Here is an 18,383-nt window from a genome sequence, read left to right as displayed (position 1 = left end):
GACTTAGGTTCCCTTAAATCTCATCGGCATCTTTAGTATGCACTTTCCTGCTTTCTGTTGTTGAGTGCAAATCATTCCAGTAATAGTAGAGTGTTCATCTTTCTTTGGGCTAAACTGGCATCTTAAATTATAAGCTCCCTTGTGTATGGTTCTGCATTTATTTGCATGGTTTATCCTTAGCTTTTGTGTAACTTTTAAATAGTCTCTTGTGTCTGTACACTGAAAGAAAAAGTATGTTAAAATCAACCAAAGTTCTGTCAATTTGAATTAATGTGTTCTGAATTGACCGTTTCAACAGTCAAATCCTTAAAAAAAATAGCATCATATGTATGTAAGTCTGTTAAGCTCTGTTAGCTTTGCAGCTATTACTCATCTTTATAAAGCTATTAAAATAACAGATTTTCGTTAACATTAGAATAACTGTTAAAGTTGTTGATATGACAGAAATTTTTGCCGCACCATGGTCATAAAACAAGGTGTATGTTTATCTTTAAAATTATCTTAAGTATTTGCGTTGACACTGATTGACTTGCTCACTATTGATATTACCAATGAATTCAGTTCTTTTAACAGAAAAATAATATGACTGATTGAGAATCTTTCAGCTTTACGGAACATTATTAACGTGTGACCAATAGTTTCCCTTCTGTTGAAATTACTAAACAAATTTGTTCTCTTAACAGAATCCCCATTTGGTTTAAACAAATTTCGATCAATTTTACCGAATGTATGTATATTAATTCAAGATCTCCAATGCGACTTGTTGTTTTAAATAGCCACATTTCCCTCAGTGTATGACCGGCACGTGTACACGTGTGAGGTTATTGTATTTAATTTGAAATATGAGCACTTAGTAATTAGTTGGGGTATAAAGGAAATGGAGCGACATGTCGCCAGGGTGTGTTGTTACTTTTACAAGCCCTGCAAGTAAAAAAATATGGGTACTTCATAAAAGTGTAAAGAATACTCTTTTAAGCATGAAAAGAAGACTCCGGAACTAATTCTAAACTAATTATCGCTTTTGCTTTGTTTCTGAGTACTCCTCTACTCCCTGAGCATACCTACGCGTAGAGTATGCGCACAGTTCAACGCTACTTTTTAAACTTTTTTACCTACATTTAAAACTAGAGCGTACGATTTCTTTTCGAACACAAGCGAGATTTTTGAGACCCGAGAAATCGAGAACTGAACTTCTCGTGAGATTCTCGTGTCTCGAAGTACTCGTAAATCTCGCGAGTTTCTCGACATAAACTTAATTGCTGTATGGACAGTATTTATACACTCGGTGTTTTTTTACTTGTTAATTTTTTTTTGATTATATTGATTTTCAATGACACTTAACTCAAAACATATTTATTATACATAGAATTTTGTTCACAATATTTTATTTTTTTAACGAGACATCGAGAATACGGCTTCTCGCGAGATTCTCGAATCTCGAAATACTCGTAATATTCGCGAGCTTCTCGACTTTCAATTCATTCGCTGCATTGGCAGTATTCTATACATTTCGGTGTTTTTTAGATGTGGTTTTGTGAAAATTTTCGTTTGTGCTCCAAAAGAAATCGTAAGCTCTATATAAAGCAGCCAATGAATCGATTAAATTAAATGTCGAGAATCTCGCGAGCAGCCGAGACTCGCGAGAAATCTCTTCTCGAACAAGTTCGAAAAATCGTAAGCTCTATTTAAACCCTTTGCATTTACTACTCTATTTTTTTCATTCGGTTTAAAATTTTGGCTTAGCTGAAGAACAAGTCGAAAGTATCAAAATTGTTTTAAACCAACAGCGAAGAGATTCAAAAATTCGAAAATGTAATCTATGGTTTTAAAACAAATGCCAAAAGTTTAAATCTGAAACTAAAAAATTTCTGAAGAAGTGTTATATCTTTTTGTACTCAGCTGAGCAGAGCTCACAGAGTATATTAATTTTGTTCGCATAACGGTACCTCGTAACGGCATAAAGTAATCGAGATAGATATAGACTTCTGTATATCAAAATGAACTGGGCGACAAAATAAATTCATTTAGCCATGTCCGTCCGTCTGTCCGTAAACACGATAACTTTGAGGTATTTTGAGGTATCTTAATGAAATTTGGTATGAATGTTCCTGGGAACTCATCTCAGGTCGCTATTTAAAATTAACGAAATCTGACTATAACCACGCCCACTTTTTCGATATGAAATTTTCGAAAAACCGGAAAAGTGCGATAATTCATTACCAAAGACTGATAAAGCGATGAAACTAGGTAGGTGGGTTGACCTTATGACGCAGAATAGAAAATTAGTAAAATTTTGTACAATGGGGGTGACACCGCCCACTTTTAAAAGAAGGTAATTTAAAAGTTTTGAAAGTTGCAATTTGGCAGCTGAGTATGTAAATTTCGGTTACACCCGAACTTAGCCTTCCTTACTTATTTTATGTAGATTTATAGTTCAATTTGTGTCGTGCTCCTTTTAAGTTTTCCTACAAATTGGCCAGGCGAGACCTAAATCATTTCCGCCGACTCCGAGCGGCATATGCAAAGCAGATGAGTTTTTTTATTAAGAAGCTTTTCATTGCAGAAATACACTCGAAGTGCGTGCCAAATAACTATGCCGCTTGGAAAAACTTTTTTCTACACTTTTATTTTTTAATTTTTGATGTTGCTTTTCCCGGGGCTGGGACCCTGTATTCGGTGTGGTAAGCGGTGCATGCTACCACCGCACCACGCCGTATAAATTAAATCGTAAACCAAATATGGTTTGGTGATGTATGTAGTGTAAGAAAAGTTTCAGATTAAGATTCAAATTTATAACCGTTTAGCCTTAAACTCGGGAGGCTTTTTTGTTCTCCGAAATCACTCGATGTTGATGAAAATACTATTTATTCATAGCGCCTAATGAAGGCTATGATTTTATTTTTCATAAAACTTGAATCTCTTTCGAAACTCACACCTTGGCAATGTGCAAAGGTCTTATGTGTCAGTAGCTTCAAAAGCAATCCCATTCGCTGCTTTCAGTGTATGTGATTCTCTACTTTGTGAAGTATTCCGTCGAGTATCCAATGAGAGATATAGAGCATATTTACCTCCATCGCATGATAATTACCTTTATTCTCAATAACAATCTAAACCCAAAAAAAAACGGATCTTTGTAAACATAATGGATTTATGAGATGACATTATTTTTAAATGTTACTCCGGTTTACGGACAAACAAAATTCCTATGTCCTCCTCTACCCCTTCTATGACTACAAGTAGGCCTCATGGCAAACAGGAAAGAGTTATGAGCGCCATTAAGCTGCGCCTCATCTATGGATGGGGGATAACGAGCCGCTGTTGAATTGCATTTTCGCTACGAGAACTCTACTAAGTTGGAAGTGTCGGCGCTTAGGACTTCATTTATTTACTATTAAAAAAATTTAGGAATCAGCATTAACAGCGAAAGCAATATCATCCTTTAATTAAGTGGCCGTAGCCAAGAAGACTTATTTCAGGCCGATTAGGAAATTTAAAAGAAAAATCGAAGACTTTAAACTATTGTAACGAATTCACTGAAATTCCGCTTATTCTAAATCTCCCGCTAACGTTCGAATTGCTAAACTGTTGAATAAATAACTCCAATATTGAATAATGCAAAAATGGCCTTTATTAAAGTACTTCACAATAACACTTATACTTCGCAACTAATAGCTTGCTTAAACCAAACTGATTGTCGTGCCTCTACTGTTGCTGCCTTTTATATGCTGTGATTTCTCGTTCGCATACTTCAAGGCGCTTCCAGAGTTTACTTAGTTACTGCTATAAAACGATAACTATAGATGCACGTGTATAGCTTCTCATATGCGCGTGTATATGTGAGTGACACTTCCACAGATAATTGCCTACTTTTGGGAGCATCTCAGATAAGATATATGCATGTGTTTGTGACTCTTCTCCGCTGCTCGTATAGACATATGGTTAGACATAATTATTGATTTGTTGGTGTGCAGACGAGTCACTGCTTAGTATGGGCTTAGAGATGATAGTAACCCTTAGTGTTGCTAGTATTCGCCACACTATATAAGTATCTCTGTGGACAACAAGTCCTCCATTACAATCACAGAGAAGCACAAAGACGATAAATCTATTTAAGGCCATCAGTCCACGGCCATAAGTATATGAATGCCACTTGTAGGCTGCTATTTATCCGTGGAAATTTACTATGGCAGCTCAGCAGCTAGCTTTAGAGCTAGAGCACTTATTTCAAGAAAGCAATACACTACAGTTGATAGCACAACCAACAGGGCTCTCTGAGAGTTACAACAATATTATAAGTTACACGTGTACTTAGTAAGAGTGCTGGTGACTGGCTATTACCAGACGGACAAAAGCCCATTTAACGTGTTCAGACAAATATGGCGTCGCATAAGTTAGAGCCAATTATCATCATTAGTTAACCGCCTATTCTTTTGGCGGATTCGCTACAAGTAACCTCTGTTTTGCGATACCTCAAATCTAAGGAAAGCAGCAAGGTCGATCAAGTCTTCCTTCACCTGCTTCTCCCGACTCCGTGGAGGTCAAGTTAGACCTCCTTCCAAATATGGATTTCGATAAAGATACGTTTTTGATCGAAAAGTCTTTGTCCATTCATAAAAACTGCCGGCCAAGCCTGTGGGCTTTTATAAGCAGCACTATTTTAATATCCAAGTAAAGCTAGGACCAAAAGTCTTGTGGACAACTTTTCTCTTGAACATTTCAATGGCTATTTCATATTTTATCGACACCATCCATGATTTCGCGTCATACATCAGGACAGAGGAATTTTCTTTTCAATTGCTTACTCAGTTTAAAGTAGCACTTGCTGGCATTGTTTTCCCCGGTTAATGCTGGTTCTCAGATAGGCGAAGTCGTTCACATTCTCTAATTGGTGTATATCAGTTAACAGGGTTGTAGATGCAATAGAACAAGTGTGCCGATTCATTATTGGTCGGCAAGAAGCAAGCACTTCGTCTTGTCTTCATTTACCGCTAGATCCATTTTTTTTGTGCCTCTTTATATAGTCTAAAAAAGGCAGTTTTTTCGCGCGTTTCTTTAAATTTATGCTATCAATATCAACAGCATAGCATGGAAATTGTACACTCTTATCATGGATTTAACCATAGCATGATAAATCTTCTACTAGAATTATCTTCGCTAGCATTAGGTTAAAAAAGTCATTCGAGAGTTAGTCGCCTTGTATGAAGCCTCTTTTGGTTTCGGATGGCTTGCAGAGGTCCTACCTAGTCCTTATTACAACCTTGTACGCGGTAGGTTAGGCTGACACGGTAGTATACGCGATTTGTGGAATCGGCTTGCTTGTGGATTGGGCAGAGCACACTTAAATACCAATGCCGAAACATGCTTTTTACCAGTTCCTCGAATCCATGTTTGAGCACCTTTGCAGGTAGTCCATCTTATTATCATTTAGCATAGATAATGCTTTCCACACCTCGTCACAGACGGGGGGTGGAACGTATATACCGCTATCAGTGTTGGCGTATCGGATTCGTATTGTTCCTGTCTATCTTGAAATGAAGCTAAGTGCTCTCTCCACAATTTAAGCACATTATGTACATCGGTAACCTTGTCGCCGTTATCAGTCTTGCAAAAATCCGCCGCATTCTACTCTCAAATGATCGTTTCACCGGCTTCGTTACATAAGAACACCGAACCTTTGTTAACTTAAGAGAGGTTAGCATTCGACTGATTTCCAACCGCCTTGAACAATTCTGCTCATCTTATACTAGCAGATGATGGTTTATCATATCGAGCGATATCTTTTTGCCAATGGAGAACACAATTGAAAGTACAGAACCAGTGGTATGTCCAGGATGTGAAGTGCTTCCGCACGACCCAAACCATATCTTCCATTGTTATGTGAAACCAATGACCCTTTAATATACGAATGCACCCAATGCTTTCTTTCTCTTTTTCTTTATCGTTCTACATTTTGACAGCTCGTACTTTTATGATCGTTTGTCGCATTATTTGTGGGTCTGTCATCGTCGCTTCATTAAAAATACGAGTATGACACGATGCCGAGCCGATTCGTCTGCGGTGGATCTAAATCACAATAACAACTCTATCATTGCTCAAATATTTTTGTACAAAGTGATGAGTTTCAATATATATAAAAAAGTCGATATAAATAAAATGAACAAGCTGACCTTTTACTTTTAATTTTCCTATCTTTACAGTACTTTCGCACACTAAACACCCGCGTATCGGTGGTGTACATTGAAACGTGGGGCAAAAATCAGGCGGTCATCGATGGCAGTAAAGACATCAGTAAAGCTATATCGAATTTCAACGATTATACGTCGCGAAATCTCTTTCAGATTGAACGCGATACAACGCAATTGCTAACGTAAGTAAACACAAAAATTAATTTGCCTAAAAACTTGATTAAAAGCAAAACTAATTCGATTTCGCACACCAATCCATAAAGCATTAAACAAAATGTTCGAATAAAATTAATTGAAATAGTCTTAGCAGAGTCGAATTGATTTTCAGAGTCAAATTGAATTGTATGTGAAAGTGGTATTATGTGAAAGACTATTAACATGTATACGTATAAAGTTACATTTACATGCACATATATAATTAAGTGCATACATTAGACGGTTTCAGAAAAGAAACAAGTTTTTGTTTTTTTTTGTTGCGAATGTACTAATGCTTTAACTATAGCTGTTTTTCGTTGCTAACTAGTACAATTAAAATACTAGCTAGCTTACCGAATTGCATGGAAAGCAACAATAAAAAGTAATCGAGTTGAGTTGGCTAAGCGCTTTCAGTTGAAACCGCTTAGGTAATTGTCGACCTGATTGATAGTGTTGTATAGTGTTAGGATAGGATAGGTTAGGTGGTAGCTGCCCTGATAAGGATAGCTCACTTGGACAACACGAAGGTCCGTTGTGATACCACATACACCAAAAATAACGGTGACCTAGATCCAGCTACTTAGAGAATCGTTGGGTAGCAACGATAAAGCTCCGAATGATACCGATCTCAACTTTGGATATATCCTCGGGAGATCCAAGTGAGTCGCGACCGAAGTACTTTCGCCTAATTCTGGCAAAAGCTGGACAATCAAGCATAAAGTGATTTGGTGATTCCACCTCATCATCCTCCATACAGCTGCAGCAGGATGGAGTTTCCAGTATATTGAGACGTACCGCATGGATACCCATGGGACAGTGCCCTGTCAAAACCCCAATGACCATTGATAGGTGAGCCTTAGTGAACCCAATTATTTCAGCAGACCTCCTGCCATCCACTTTCGGCCAGAAAGATCTTGCTACCCTGCAAGACGTGGTATCCGCATAACGTTTGCTGAGCTGATTCGAGGCCCAGCTATGGAGGAGCAATCCACAGGTGGCCAGCGGGATCCCGAAGTCCCTACAGCCATCTTCATCCGGTTCAGTTGTACCGATGCGGGCTAAGAGATCCGCTTGACAGTTACCCGGGATATCACTATGGCCCGGGACCCAGATAATCTTAATTGTAAAATAATTCGATGCAATCACAAGCGAGGTCAGGCACTCCCAGACCACCCTCGATCGCACTGTAGTTGAGCTCAAGGCCTTGATAGCCGATTGGCTATCAGAGTAGATGTTAAATTCCCTAACCGTGGTAGCAATGGATAGCATTCCATCCACCGCATCCTTAATCGCAGCAATTTCCGCTTGGAATACACTGCAGTGATCAGCCAACTTAAACTTGCGGCTTAAATTTAGCTCTTGACAAAAGACCCCCCCACCAACCTTTCCATCCAGCTTTGACCCATCCGTGAACAAGTTAACCGGTCCCATGCCCCAGATAATTCCTCTTCCCCAATCCTCTCTCTCTGGAATAACTGGGGTGAAGGTTGTATAGGGAGCTGTTATCGGCATACAGTAGTCCGTTCTGTCCGGGATGAAGTCGAAACTGGTAAGAAGGCTAGAGTGTCCGCGGTCAGAAAGTCTATATCCCATATCACGAAGCCTGACCAACGACCTTGCCGCGGCCGCCTTTCCCGCAATATCTACTGGGTATATGTTCAGCATGACGTTCAGTGCCAAGGTAGGCGTTGTTCTGAGAGCGCCACTGATACCGATCAGCGCCGTCCGTTGCACTGACACTAACATTTTGGAGGTGCTCGCCGTGTCCAGTGCTTTCCACCAGACCAGCACCCCATATAGCAGAATCGGTTTGACCACCATCTCATAAAGCCAGTGTACTATTCTTGGCGAGAGTCCCCATCTCTTTCCGATAGCTCCTCTGCAGCAGTACAAGGCAATGGCGGCCTTCCTGGCCCGATCTTCCACATTGGGTCTCCAGGACAGTTTCTTGTCCAAAACAATCCCCAAATATTTAACCCTATCAGAAAGTACCAACGGTACCCCTCCAATCGAGGGAGTTCTGAAATCGGGCACCTTATATCTTCTTGTGAAAAGGACCAATTCCGTTTTTCCCGGGTTGACCGCCAATCCACATGATTCAGCCCACCTAGCCACAGTATCCAGGTAGCCCTGAAGAACATCGCGCAGGGCGCCCAGAAATTTGCCTCTGACTAGGATAGCGAGGTCATCTGCATAGGCAACCACCCGACAACCATTGGCTTCCAGCTCCACAAGAAGCTCGTTGACTACCACAACCCAGAGGAGAGGAGATAGGACACCCCCCTGTGGCGTGCCCCTGCACACCTTCCTCTTAATTATGGCTCCTCCGCACTCCGCTGCGACAATTCTGCCGCATAGAAGTTTGCTAATAAATTCAACCAGAGCCGCCTCGACTCCTAAACCCACCAGAGCTCTTTCGATTGACCCCGGTAAGACATTGTTAAAAGCTCCCTCGATGTCTAGAAAGGCACCCAGAGCATACTCTTTGTGTTCTAGGGACCCCTCTATTTGCTTTACAATCGAATGGAGAGCCGTTTCCGTCGATCTGCCCTTGCAGTACGCATGTTGTGAAGCCGACAGTAACCCCCGAGGTATCCTTTCCCGTAGGTACAGGTCAATCAACCGCTCAAACGTCTTAAGAAGAAACGACGAGAGACTGATTGGCCTGAAATCCTTAGGTGATACATGAGAGCTTCTGCCGGCCTTCGGAATGAAAATAACCCTAACCGTGTGCCAAGACTTCGGGATATAGTTAAGCCTGAGGCAGTTAGTATATATGATGGCCAACCAGCGGCAGGAAGTCCCCAAAGACCTTTGAAGCTGCGCAGGAATGATTCCATCCGGGCCCGGAGACTTATAGGGCTTGAACGACCCTATAGCCCAGGTTATCTGACTTTCCCGTATTGGAATGGCAGGCACTTCTGCATGGGCAACGACCGCCGACCATGCAGGCGAAGATCCCTGCGCAACTGGGACATCGGGAAAATGATTGTCCAGTAAAAGCCTTAGGGACTCCTCGCTACTCATCGACCAGTCCCCACCATCATCTCTCAGATACCCCAGAGGAGCGGGGTTCCTAGAGAGTATTTTTCTAAATCTCGCGGATTCATTGCAGCCTTCTACGTTTTCGCAGAAGCTTCGCCATGCATCTCGCTTGGCTATTTTTATTTCATATTTATAAATCCCCAGACTCACCTTATAGAGCTCCCAGTCCGAGGGTAATTTACTCCTCCTGGCTCTGTTGAAGAGCCGCCGACTGGACGCTCTTAGGTCGTCAAGAGAATCCTACCACCAGGGCGGCTTGCCCTTCCCTCTGTAAGTTTTCAATGGGCAGGACAGCTGAAAGGCGCTATTGCTTGCCGAGGTGAAGTTTTCCACCAGAACGTCTATCTCAGATTCGGACAGGCCCGAACTAATGATAGGCACCGCAGGCAGTAGCTCTCCCAGCTTCCTACAATACAAGTCCCAGTTAGTACTTTTAGGGTTCCTAAAAGGTATTTTACCGGGACGTTCTTCGTTCACTGAGAACTGAATATATCGGTGATCAGAGAAGGAGTGCTCGTTGCGAACCCTCCATCCAGATATCCGACCTTCCAGTTCTCTACTAACCAGGGTGAGGTCCAGGACCTCCTCCCTTAACGCAGTAATAAAAGTCGGGTCATTCCCCCTATTACATATACAAAGTCCCTCATCTACAATAAAAGTAAATAAAGACTCACCTCTAGTGTTGGTATCCGAGCTTCCCCAAATGCTATGATGGGCATTTGCATCGGCACCGATGATCACGCCAACACCTCTCCGCCTTGCTTCAGCGGTGATTTCACCCAGTATCGCAGGTGGTGGTCCCACTACGTCCCCGTGGGGCATGTACGCTGAGACCACCCACATTTCATTACTTCCTCGCTCGAGGCAGACCGTGGTTACGTCAGCATTGCTGAAATTAGAGAGAATAAAAGCTTTAATCTCTTTTTTAACAAGCACACAGGATCTAGGCCTACTTGCCTCCCCATGCACCAAGGTGTTGAATTTTCCAGTCCTTAATCCAGAAATCTTACTGCCGTTACTACTCAGCCACGGCTCCTGGACAAGGACTATATCCACTCCGCCTTTTTCAAGGCAGAGCACCAAATTTGCGGAAGCCGCCTTAGAGTGCTGAAGATTGATTTGACGGATTTCCATCAAAAGCGCTCTTCTTCCGCACCCCATCCTTGGCGGATTCGTATTAGTATTGTCCATTCTAAAAAAGTCCCCCCTCAAGGCCGCTATCCGGAGCCGATTGTGTAGTCGCCCTTTAACGATCTCGTGGTTATCTATGCTACGCAGGGAGGCCACGCGAGGGTTGACGCATTACCTTATGAGTAATGCGTTCAGAGCCAGACCGGACGCGAAGCGGGAAAATCTTCAACCGCACCTACACCACCAACTTAACGGCGACGGAGCCGGAACGTACCTTGAGGCCCGCCACGGCTTTAACGGGACGTGGGCAGGTGCAGCATTAGCCTACCAGCCATTTTGGTAGGGTTTCACCCCGACCTACTAAAGTGGCAGAATACCGCACCTACCAGCCCAATGTCATCAAGTCAAAATGTAATGTGAAATCAAAGTCTTAAAACAGTCCAGTTCGTCACCGTTGTGTACCGATCTTGACTCTCCCTCCCCTGAGCTCGGCACAATGACTCAAGGGGTGCGGGTTTTATCGAGTTGTCCTCTCTAGATCCGCCATTATCAGTAGAAGCAGGGGCACCTCGTGCAGGACGTGATAACTAATCACGCGTGACATTCGTCACTATGGCCGGTCTAAGACTGATATCAGTCCCTGATCCAGAGCCTGAAACCACTTATGATATCCAAGCCAAGTATCGTAGCCCCTTGTATAGTGTTGCATATTCAAAAATAGGGCACTATTGTGAACGAGCGAATGAAATGAACATACGAATGTGCAGATAAACAAAAATAACAAAATAACAGCGGGGCGGCAGGGTGACATACATACAAACAAACACACGCATTTCATGTATTTTGTTATTTTAATTCTCTGGTTGAGTGTCAAAAACATACTGCGCTAGAAGTAGAAATGTCATAGTAACAATTAGCTGATAAACTCCCACCATCTATATGGTTTTGGCATAATGAAACTGTTTAGCTAGTTAAAGCAAACTTGTCGTTTTGTGTCTATCAGGCCAGTTCTGAATTCCGACTCGTTTTGAAAAGTAAAACGAGGCTGATTCCGAGTCGATTTCTTTTTGGTGTTCGATTGAAACAAATCGATTTCGAACCGTTTTCATTTCGAGTCGATAATCAAGAGAAACAGCTGTTTTTATTTATTTTGGTTTTAGTTAAATTAAAATTGTGCAAAAATTTGAACAAAATGTCAGCACCAATGGTTTTCGGAAATGCAGAGGCAAGAAAACGTGCAACTGTGCATAAAAATCGGAAAAATCGATTGATCGAAAATGTGAACACGTCGGTTTCCTTTCGACCAGAATCGCTTTGCTTAGCTTGGAATATTTTTGATAGGAATTTTCAAACTAAGATTTGTTATACTAAATTAACAAATAGTCCAGCGAAAAGTTGTTATAAATCCTCCAAATAAAATGAATAATTTAATAAAACTTATTTGTGGGAAAAATAATGTAATTATCTGTGATTAATAGGTTAGTTACTTTCGATTCCGACTGCTCAGAGGCAAAACTTTTCAAATTCTGGTCGGAATCGATAATCAGAACACCAATCCATTTCGTTTCCGAATAAATTCGTCGGAATCGAAATCCAGAACAGGCCCATATATTCATTGCTCTGCCGCCATCGTTGTGTTTGTCTTGACGGCATTAAGACACATTTGTAACATGTCATTCTTTTGTCATCCTGAAACATCTTTCGACCTCGGATATTCAGTGTCATCTTTTCGCGAATTCTATAGCAGTTTGTGGCTGTGGTATTCTTGGAGGTTAAAAACCTTTTCCTACAAACTGTCTGACCTACATATCGAAGTTTTGGAACATAGTCAAAGTTACCTTCATTTCAAAGCTCTTAACGAGCCCTTACGTATCACCTTAATATTCCACACCAATCAGTGTCGCTACGTTTTTCCTGCAAACGTTGAAGCACCTGATGTTACTGTCGTCAACACAGCCTGCCAATTGCAAGGGCAGGTTAAAAAATACTTTCCTCTTTTCGATTTATTAGAAAATGGTGGGTCCCTTTAGCACCAGAGCTTATTCTGAATGTCGTCATATAATAAAAGACACTTCAAAAAGGACAGGAAATTGCTCTCAAGGAAAGACCTAAAGAGCCAGTCATTTGCCTTGGACTTTTACAGAGCAGCAGGATCTGAGAATTTGGGCAGCAGGATCTGTACGGTTAGTACATACGTTTTAGTACAATGGACAGCGCTTGCTGGTATCAACGGAGCTCTGTCGAGAGCTGGTCAATCACTGTAACATTTTCAGAATTCAGTGGCTGGGATGTCCTCCAGGTATGCTACAGTTAGACAATTTTGCATTTATTTTGATAAGTTAACGTATTTTAAAATCCTAGACTCAAATTTGGTAGGTGTGAGGGTAGTTTGAGATTTTCTGATTACTCTTGCGAATGCAACGAGCTATTTTAAGACCCGGATCAGCTATATGGAGGGTCATATTCAATCTATTATCTCACTTGGACGAAGAGGTATGTACGAAGTTTCAAGTTCTGCTGGCCCCTTTGGTCTGCTACTGTACAATGGGTTTCAGATCTGCTAAGCAAATGCTGGGTGGACATAAAAACAAACAAATGCAAGGTGCGATAACCTCCGATGAAATTTTAGGCCTAACTTCTCTTGCGATTTGCATCATGCACCTTTTAATTTTTTCTGCAAATTTTCGGGACACCAAACGGCATCTGCAAGGTAGATGAGTTTCCACGGAGAAACTTTTCATGGATAGCAGAGACACTTGAAGTGTTTGATAAATATCTTGCCAAGTGGCGACCCCGTTAGAAAAAAGAAGCGGGTGGTGGTAGCGCGCTCCAGCTACCACACCGAATATCCTTGGTTCGAGCTCCGGAAAAGCACAACCAAAAGTTCAGAAACACGTTTTTTTAGCTGAGCAGACATTACCTCTTGAAAAGTAACGAAATACTTCTGGAAGTGAATGACAGGATCGAGTCAATTGGAACTCCAAAATATATATCAAGGATCAATGTCATTCACCGGTTAGGAGACCAAATCTATATCCGCGCAACACACATTTACCCATAGTTTTTCTTGCGGGTATTACAATATCATCAGAGTTACAATAACCACATGAAAATTTTAAATTTTGTTTGCAAATATCTCTGAAAAGTAATAAAATTTCCAATTTCGCTTTCGGATTCGTGATCCCTTGTCCAAAGCGCGTCTTTTGACACCACCCCCGATATTTTTGGATTTGTTTTAGCAGTTGTGAGCTAAAGTAAATAATTACCCTTTTTCTCTCTGTTGATTTCGCAGTTATTCTTGTACCCCTTAATTAACCATCAAGTTGAGAAATAATATCATTAGCCAAGTCTGGGGTTAGTCGGTACAGCTTTCGAAACTCCATTGCATTCAAGTGGAATGTGTTATCTACTTCTCTAAGAAGGTGTCTGTCCACTGGCGATGGACTTAGTAATTCTTCATCTTGTGATAAAACGTACGCTAAATACTCAAATGCCATTTGATTTATAAATAAAGCTGACTTTCGTGCTTGAAAGTATTTAATTAAAGTTCAGATTTTCTTTTTTAACTAAAATTGCCAGAAATAATTTCGTGATTTTTGACGCAGCCAATTTACTTGCCGTTTATTTAACGAAACAGCTGATCGTCGTTAAACAAATATCGTTACAAAATAGTTACTGTATAAAGAAATCGTTATAATTATCGATTCGCAAATAAAACGATGGCGAATTTCGTTAAAAAAGTTAGTGAATTCCACTACAGAGTTGATTTGTAAACGGTAATAGGGGCATTAATTTAGTGACCTTTAATAAAGTACCTCTGAGTTAAGCTGGCTCGAGGTCAGGAGCATGTCCCAAACTTTGTTTTTTGCTATTTGTTCTGCTTTAAAATACGACGTAGCTCACAGCATAGGGCTCTTCTCTATGCTCTGTTCATGTTCAGAGCTGGAGCTGTATTGAAGCTTACTTTTCGTTGCTACTGCTGCTCTGGACTAGCAAATGCAAATACTGAGCAAAATTGATTAAGTGGCAAAGTGCAAATTAATAACATATATAAAAAAGCAAGAAGTAACAAGTATTTTGTAACGGTTTAATATCTCAAAGTACACGAACTGAACTAGTCCATCAGCTACATATTGCTTTTGTGGGCAGCAGTTTCCGCTAATGCACATAGAAATGGCAAGTAAATTTACGAATGTATAATTGACGCATAGTAATTGTACCAGCAATAAAAACAACAACTATATTTGATTACTTTTGCACAGTGTGTGAACTGCAAATGAAAATTTCAATTGGTTTTGTGGGGAGTCCAAGCTTAGTGGTCTCTACAGCTGCTGCGAGCTAACCGTTGCTATTCATTCGCGAGTGTTTTATTTATGAGTATTACAGCTAAAATGGCTTTGGGCGACTTTGTATGAAACAAAGATACAAGCACAGAAAAGTGCCGGTGGTGCCATATTTCTATTTTTTGTTCAAGAGTATAAGTCAAAAAAAAAAAAAAAAAATAAATACATGGCGCGATAAACTCCGCAGAAATTTTTGGCCGAGCTTCTCTTCCAATTTTGCGTCGTGCTCCTTTTAATGTTTCCGTAATTGAAAAAACTTGTTTCTAAATTTTTGATGTTGCTTTACCTGTGAACTGAACCCAGGACCATCGGTGCGGTAGGCGGAGCACGCTACAACCACACCACGGCGGCCACCGTATGAAGTATATGAGCCTTTTTCTTCATGCCCTGCTAAAATGGATGTCGATAGTAATTCTAACCGATTTGGTCTTGTTTAAACACGAAATACCAGTGATCAATGGATCGCAGTAGGCTAAAGCAGTTCATGACCGGTCATATAATCTTGGTAGCCTAGCACCTTCTTAGCTGTGTCAAAACGCATCAAAAGTCTGACATTTCTTTTGCTCCACATGTTTAGAGTACTAGCGATGACATTTCGTACATGAACCATTATCAAGTCGAGAAAGAGAACATTTATGAATCACTATCCACTCGCCAGTGTTGAGTTAAGACCTTTTTTTTTCGTTAAGCTGCTTAAGTACATTTTAATTTCTTTTATGCCATATATGAGTTATCTAGCTTCTGTCACCAGTCAGGTCTGATGACAATGCAGTAGTTAACTTAATTCTCAATTTATGGGCCTGTATAAGGAAGCATATTCAAACCCGGGAGGAGGAGGATGCCTAAAGTAGAAAGGCGCGTTACTTGAGACCAAAACTCACCATGGGAAAGCATTATCGTTCCTTCGTCGCTTTTCTTTTTGGCATCCAAATCTTTTGCATGGGAATCTGAATTCATTCGTGTCGTGTTGTTTTTTCGACCCGATTCGCTACTCTCATCTATTTCTTGGGCTCTTCGCGAAGACACATGCTGGCCCTTATGTCTTTGGACACGGTATGACAGTGAGCTTCTTACAGGCACTGTTTCCCCTGTACCAACGGATGTGGCTGAGTGTTTGAAGCGGCCGGTATCATTTCTGTCGATATGTTACCTTATAAGGGCACTACCGACATCTGATTGTATGTTTTGTTATGTTATTTTATTTTATGCTGTGTTATGTTATGGTATGTTATGTTATGTTATGTTATAGTAAGTTGTGTTATGCTTACATATTTAAGTTTTCATATTTTATACACTTGTACTTCGTGACTTACCATACATATACATATGTATGTACATCCCAGTTCTCAAATACACATTCTCAATCTATCTTATGTATGTCCACTTCACATCTGGCACCTCCATTCACTAGCCGCAATTTCACTTAACATTACCAAGCTAAGCCTTTAATAGATCGCCTTCAACGCACTCAATGTTACGGATTATCATAATGAGTAAAGTGTGCGAACTTAGCGCGCTAAGTTATATAATCCTTTTCGCACTCAAAAAAACAATGATAGCCCACAATAGCAATGGAATTACGTACGTAGTAGAGATATACGCCGCCGATTCGCGTTGTTTTTCGCACACCACCGCCGAATGTCAAACAAATCGGCGCGGCGGCGTCCGGCGCGTTACTGTATTTTTTACTCTGTTGTTCATCTCGAAAATTAGTCCGATATGGTCGAAAGGGGTATCAAGGTATGCGCATCACTGCCAGTTATAAAAATCCAATTGCGAAATTTAACACTTTCTAACCGCTCAACAGTTATTTGAGAAAACAAGCGCTTCCAATGCCAGCTTAACACAGATTTTGCATCACCGATTTCACCAAGTTATTAAAACAAAACACTTTCAAGAAAAGTTATATAATAAATTTAAATGCTCACTTCGCATAATTTTATCAAAAAATTAATAAAGAACAATGAATTTAAATAAAATATCCCAAAAAGTCGAACATATTTTCGAATTGTCCTCAAGTTGTTAAAAAAGCAAGTTACCCGAAAAAGATGCCGAGGTTTATATCCCGATTGGCTCAAAGAATAAGCAAAATGATGCAAACTCCTTTACTAGGCTGCAGTGGTTTAAATTCTCCTTTAAAATGATTCTCAGCTCACACTTAAGTTGCATATACATATCTTCAACACGGATAAGAAGGATTTGAAAAAACACTTTATTTGCTTAACTATAAAATAGCGTCTGAAATCTTTATTTTGATTTTCACACTTCATCATTCAACACCCAAGTATCCCGGTTTGACATTTCCTAAAGTTGGCGGCCCTTTCCCCCAACCATGTTTAAATGTGACCTACACGTGATGGCTCCTGTTACAAATGTGAATACGTAGGCACATTTTTTAATCAGGTTAGGCTATGTCCTTCGCAAGAATACTCAAAGTGATGAAGCAAAAGCTTTCTCAAGACAGTCGAACAAATGACCTGGTGTTCTGATACCCTAACGTAGGGGATAGTCGAGTTAGTCTGAAAACTGAAGACGGTCATCCATAATGAGCTCTTATATCATAAGGCCGCAAACGAAGACTATTGAAGTAAATTTATCGAACACAAACGTCTGCAAGTTTTGGTCTACATTTTAAAACGTTTATCCACGGTCCTTGTAAGTTTAAATTATGTAGATGCGCCAAGGATTATACTATTTTCACCCATGATTTACGCAATGATATCCACTTAGACTGCTTATGATGTCGAGGGCGGCAGCCTTGGCAGAATAGTTACTTTCTAATGTTTCAAGATGTTTTTTTTTTTTTGATGTAGGTCGGAAGCATAACGAACATCCGTCAGAAAGTGTTCGAGAGCTTCTAGGAAAGTGACGTCGGCGAAGGTTCCAGTTCAAAGTCGCAGTCCTATAGCTTCTGTGCTGGCATATGGTATAAGGGCCAGGATGCGTGGTAGCGACTGGTGGTCGGGATTGCTACTGTTCGCACGTCGGGAATTGTAGCTCTTAGAAACAGCCGAAAAAACTTAAGGCGCCCTTTGGCGCCATCAACAATAAGCCAGCATTGATGCTAATCGTTAAAACTGTGCCACGAGAGTCATGACTATTAGTAGATAATTGATAGCAACCATAAGTCGCATTTGTCCGTGACCAGCATGTAGCCACAAATGATTTAAAGAAATAGTGCCGACCCATCTTAGAGTCCAGAACATCTTCAGCGAAACTACGCTACAAAAGTGTTACCATTTTAAGTATTTCTCCCCCTCTCCGCAAGGAGCTAATCCCGAAATTTTCTGAACGATCCGCGAGATGTTGAGGCAAAAACCGCGGATCTTTCCAAAATGGCAGAAACGTCGATTTCCTTAAATACATATAAACAAAACCTTTCCAAATTATTATTTAAGTTTTCGCTTTACAAGCCTCCCAGATACTCATCCGCTAGTTAATGATGTTGTTACAGATCGTCAAACATACCATTGACGTCAGTAGT

General features: G+C 40.7%; 1 protein-coding gene across 28 annotated transcripts in view; it reads left to right on the top strand.

The window, feature by feature from the left end:
• mmd (mind-meld) overlaps positions 1 to 18,383 on the top strand; it is a 1,228,927-nt gene that overhangs the window by 1,015,518 nt on the left and 195,026 nt on the right. For all 28 annotated transcript variants that reach the window (XM_067784016.1, XM_067784007.1, XM_067784005.1 and 25 more), the window contains one exon: positions 6,198 to 6,367. In XM_067784016.1, the coding sequence (XP_067640117.1) occupies positions 6,198 to 6,367 (170 nt within the window). The remainder of the gene's footprint in view (positions 1 to 6,197; positions 6,368 to 18,383) is intronic.

Source organism: Eurosta solidaginis, chromosome 4 (genome assembly GCF_040869045.1).
Source record: "Eurosta solidaginis isolate ZX-2024a chromosome 4, ASM4086904v1, whole genome shotgun sequence".
NCBI lineage: Eukaryota > Metazoa > Arthropoda > Insecta > Diptera > Tephritidae > Eurosta > Eurosta solidaginis.
Note: the sequence above shows the minus strand (reverse complement) of the source record. Positions and strands in the feature narration are given on the sequence as shown.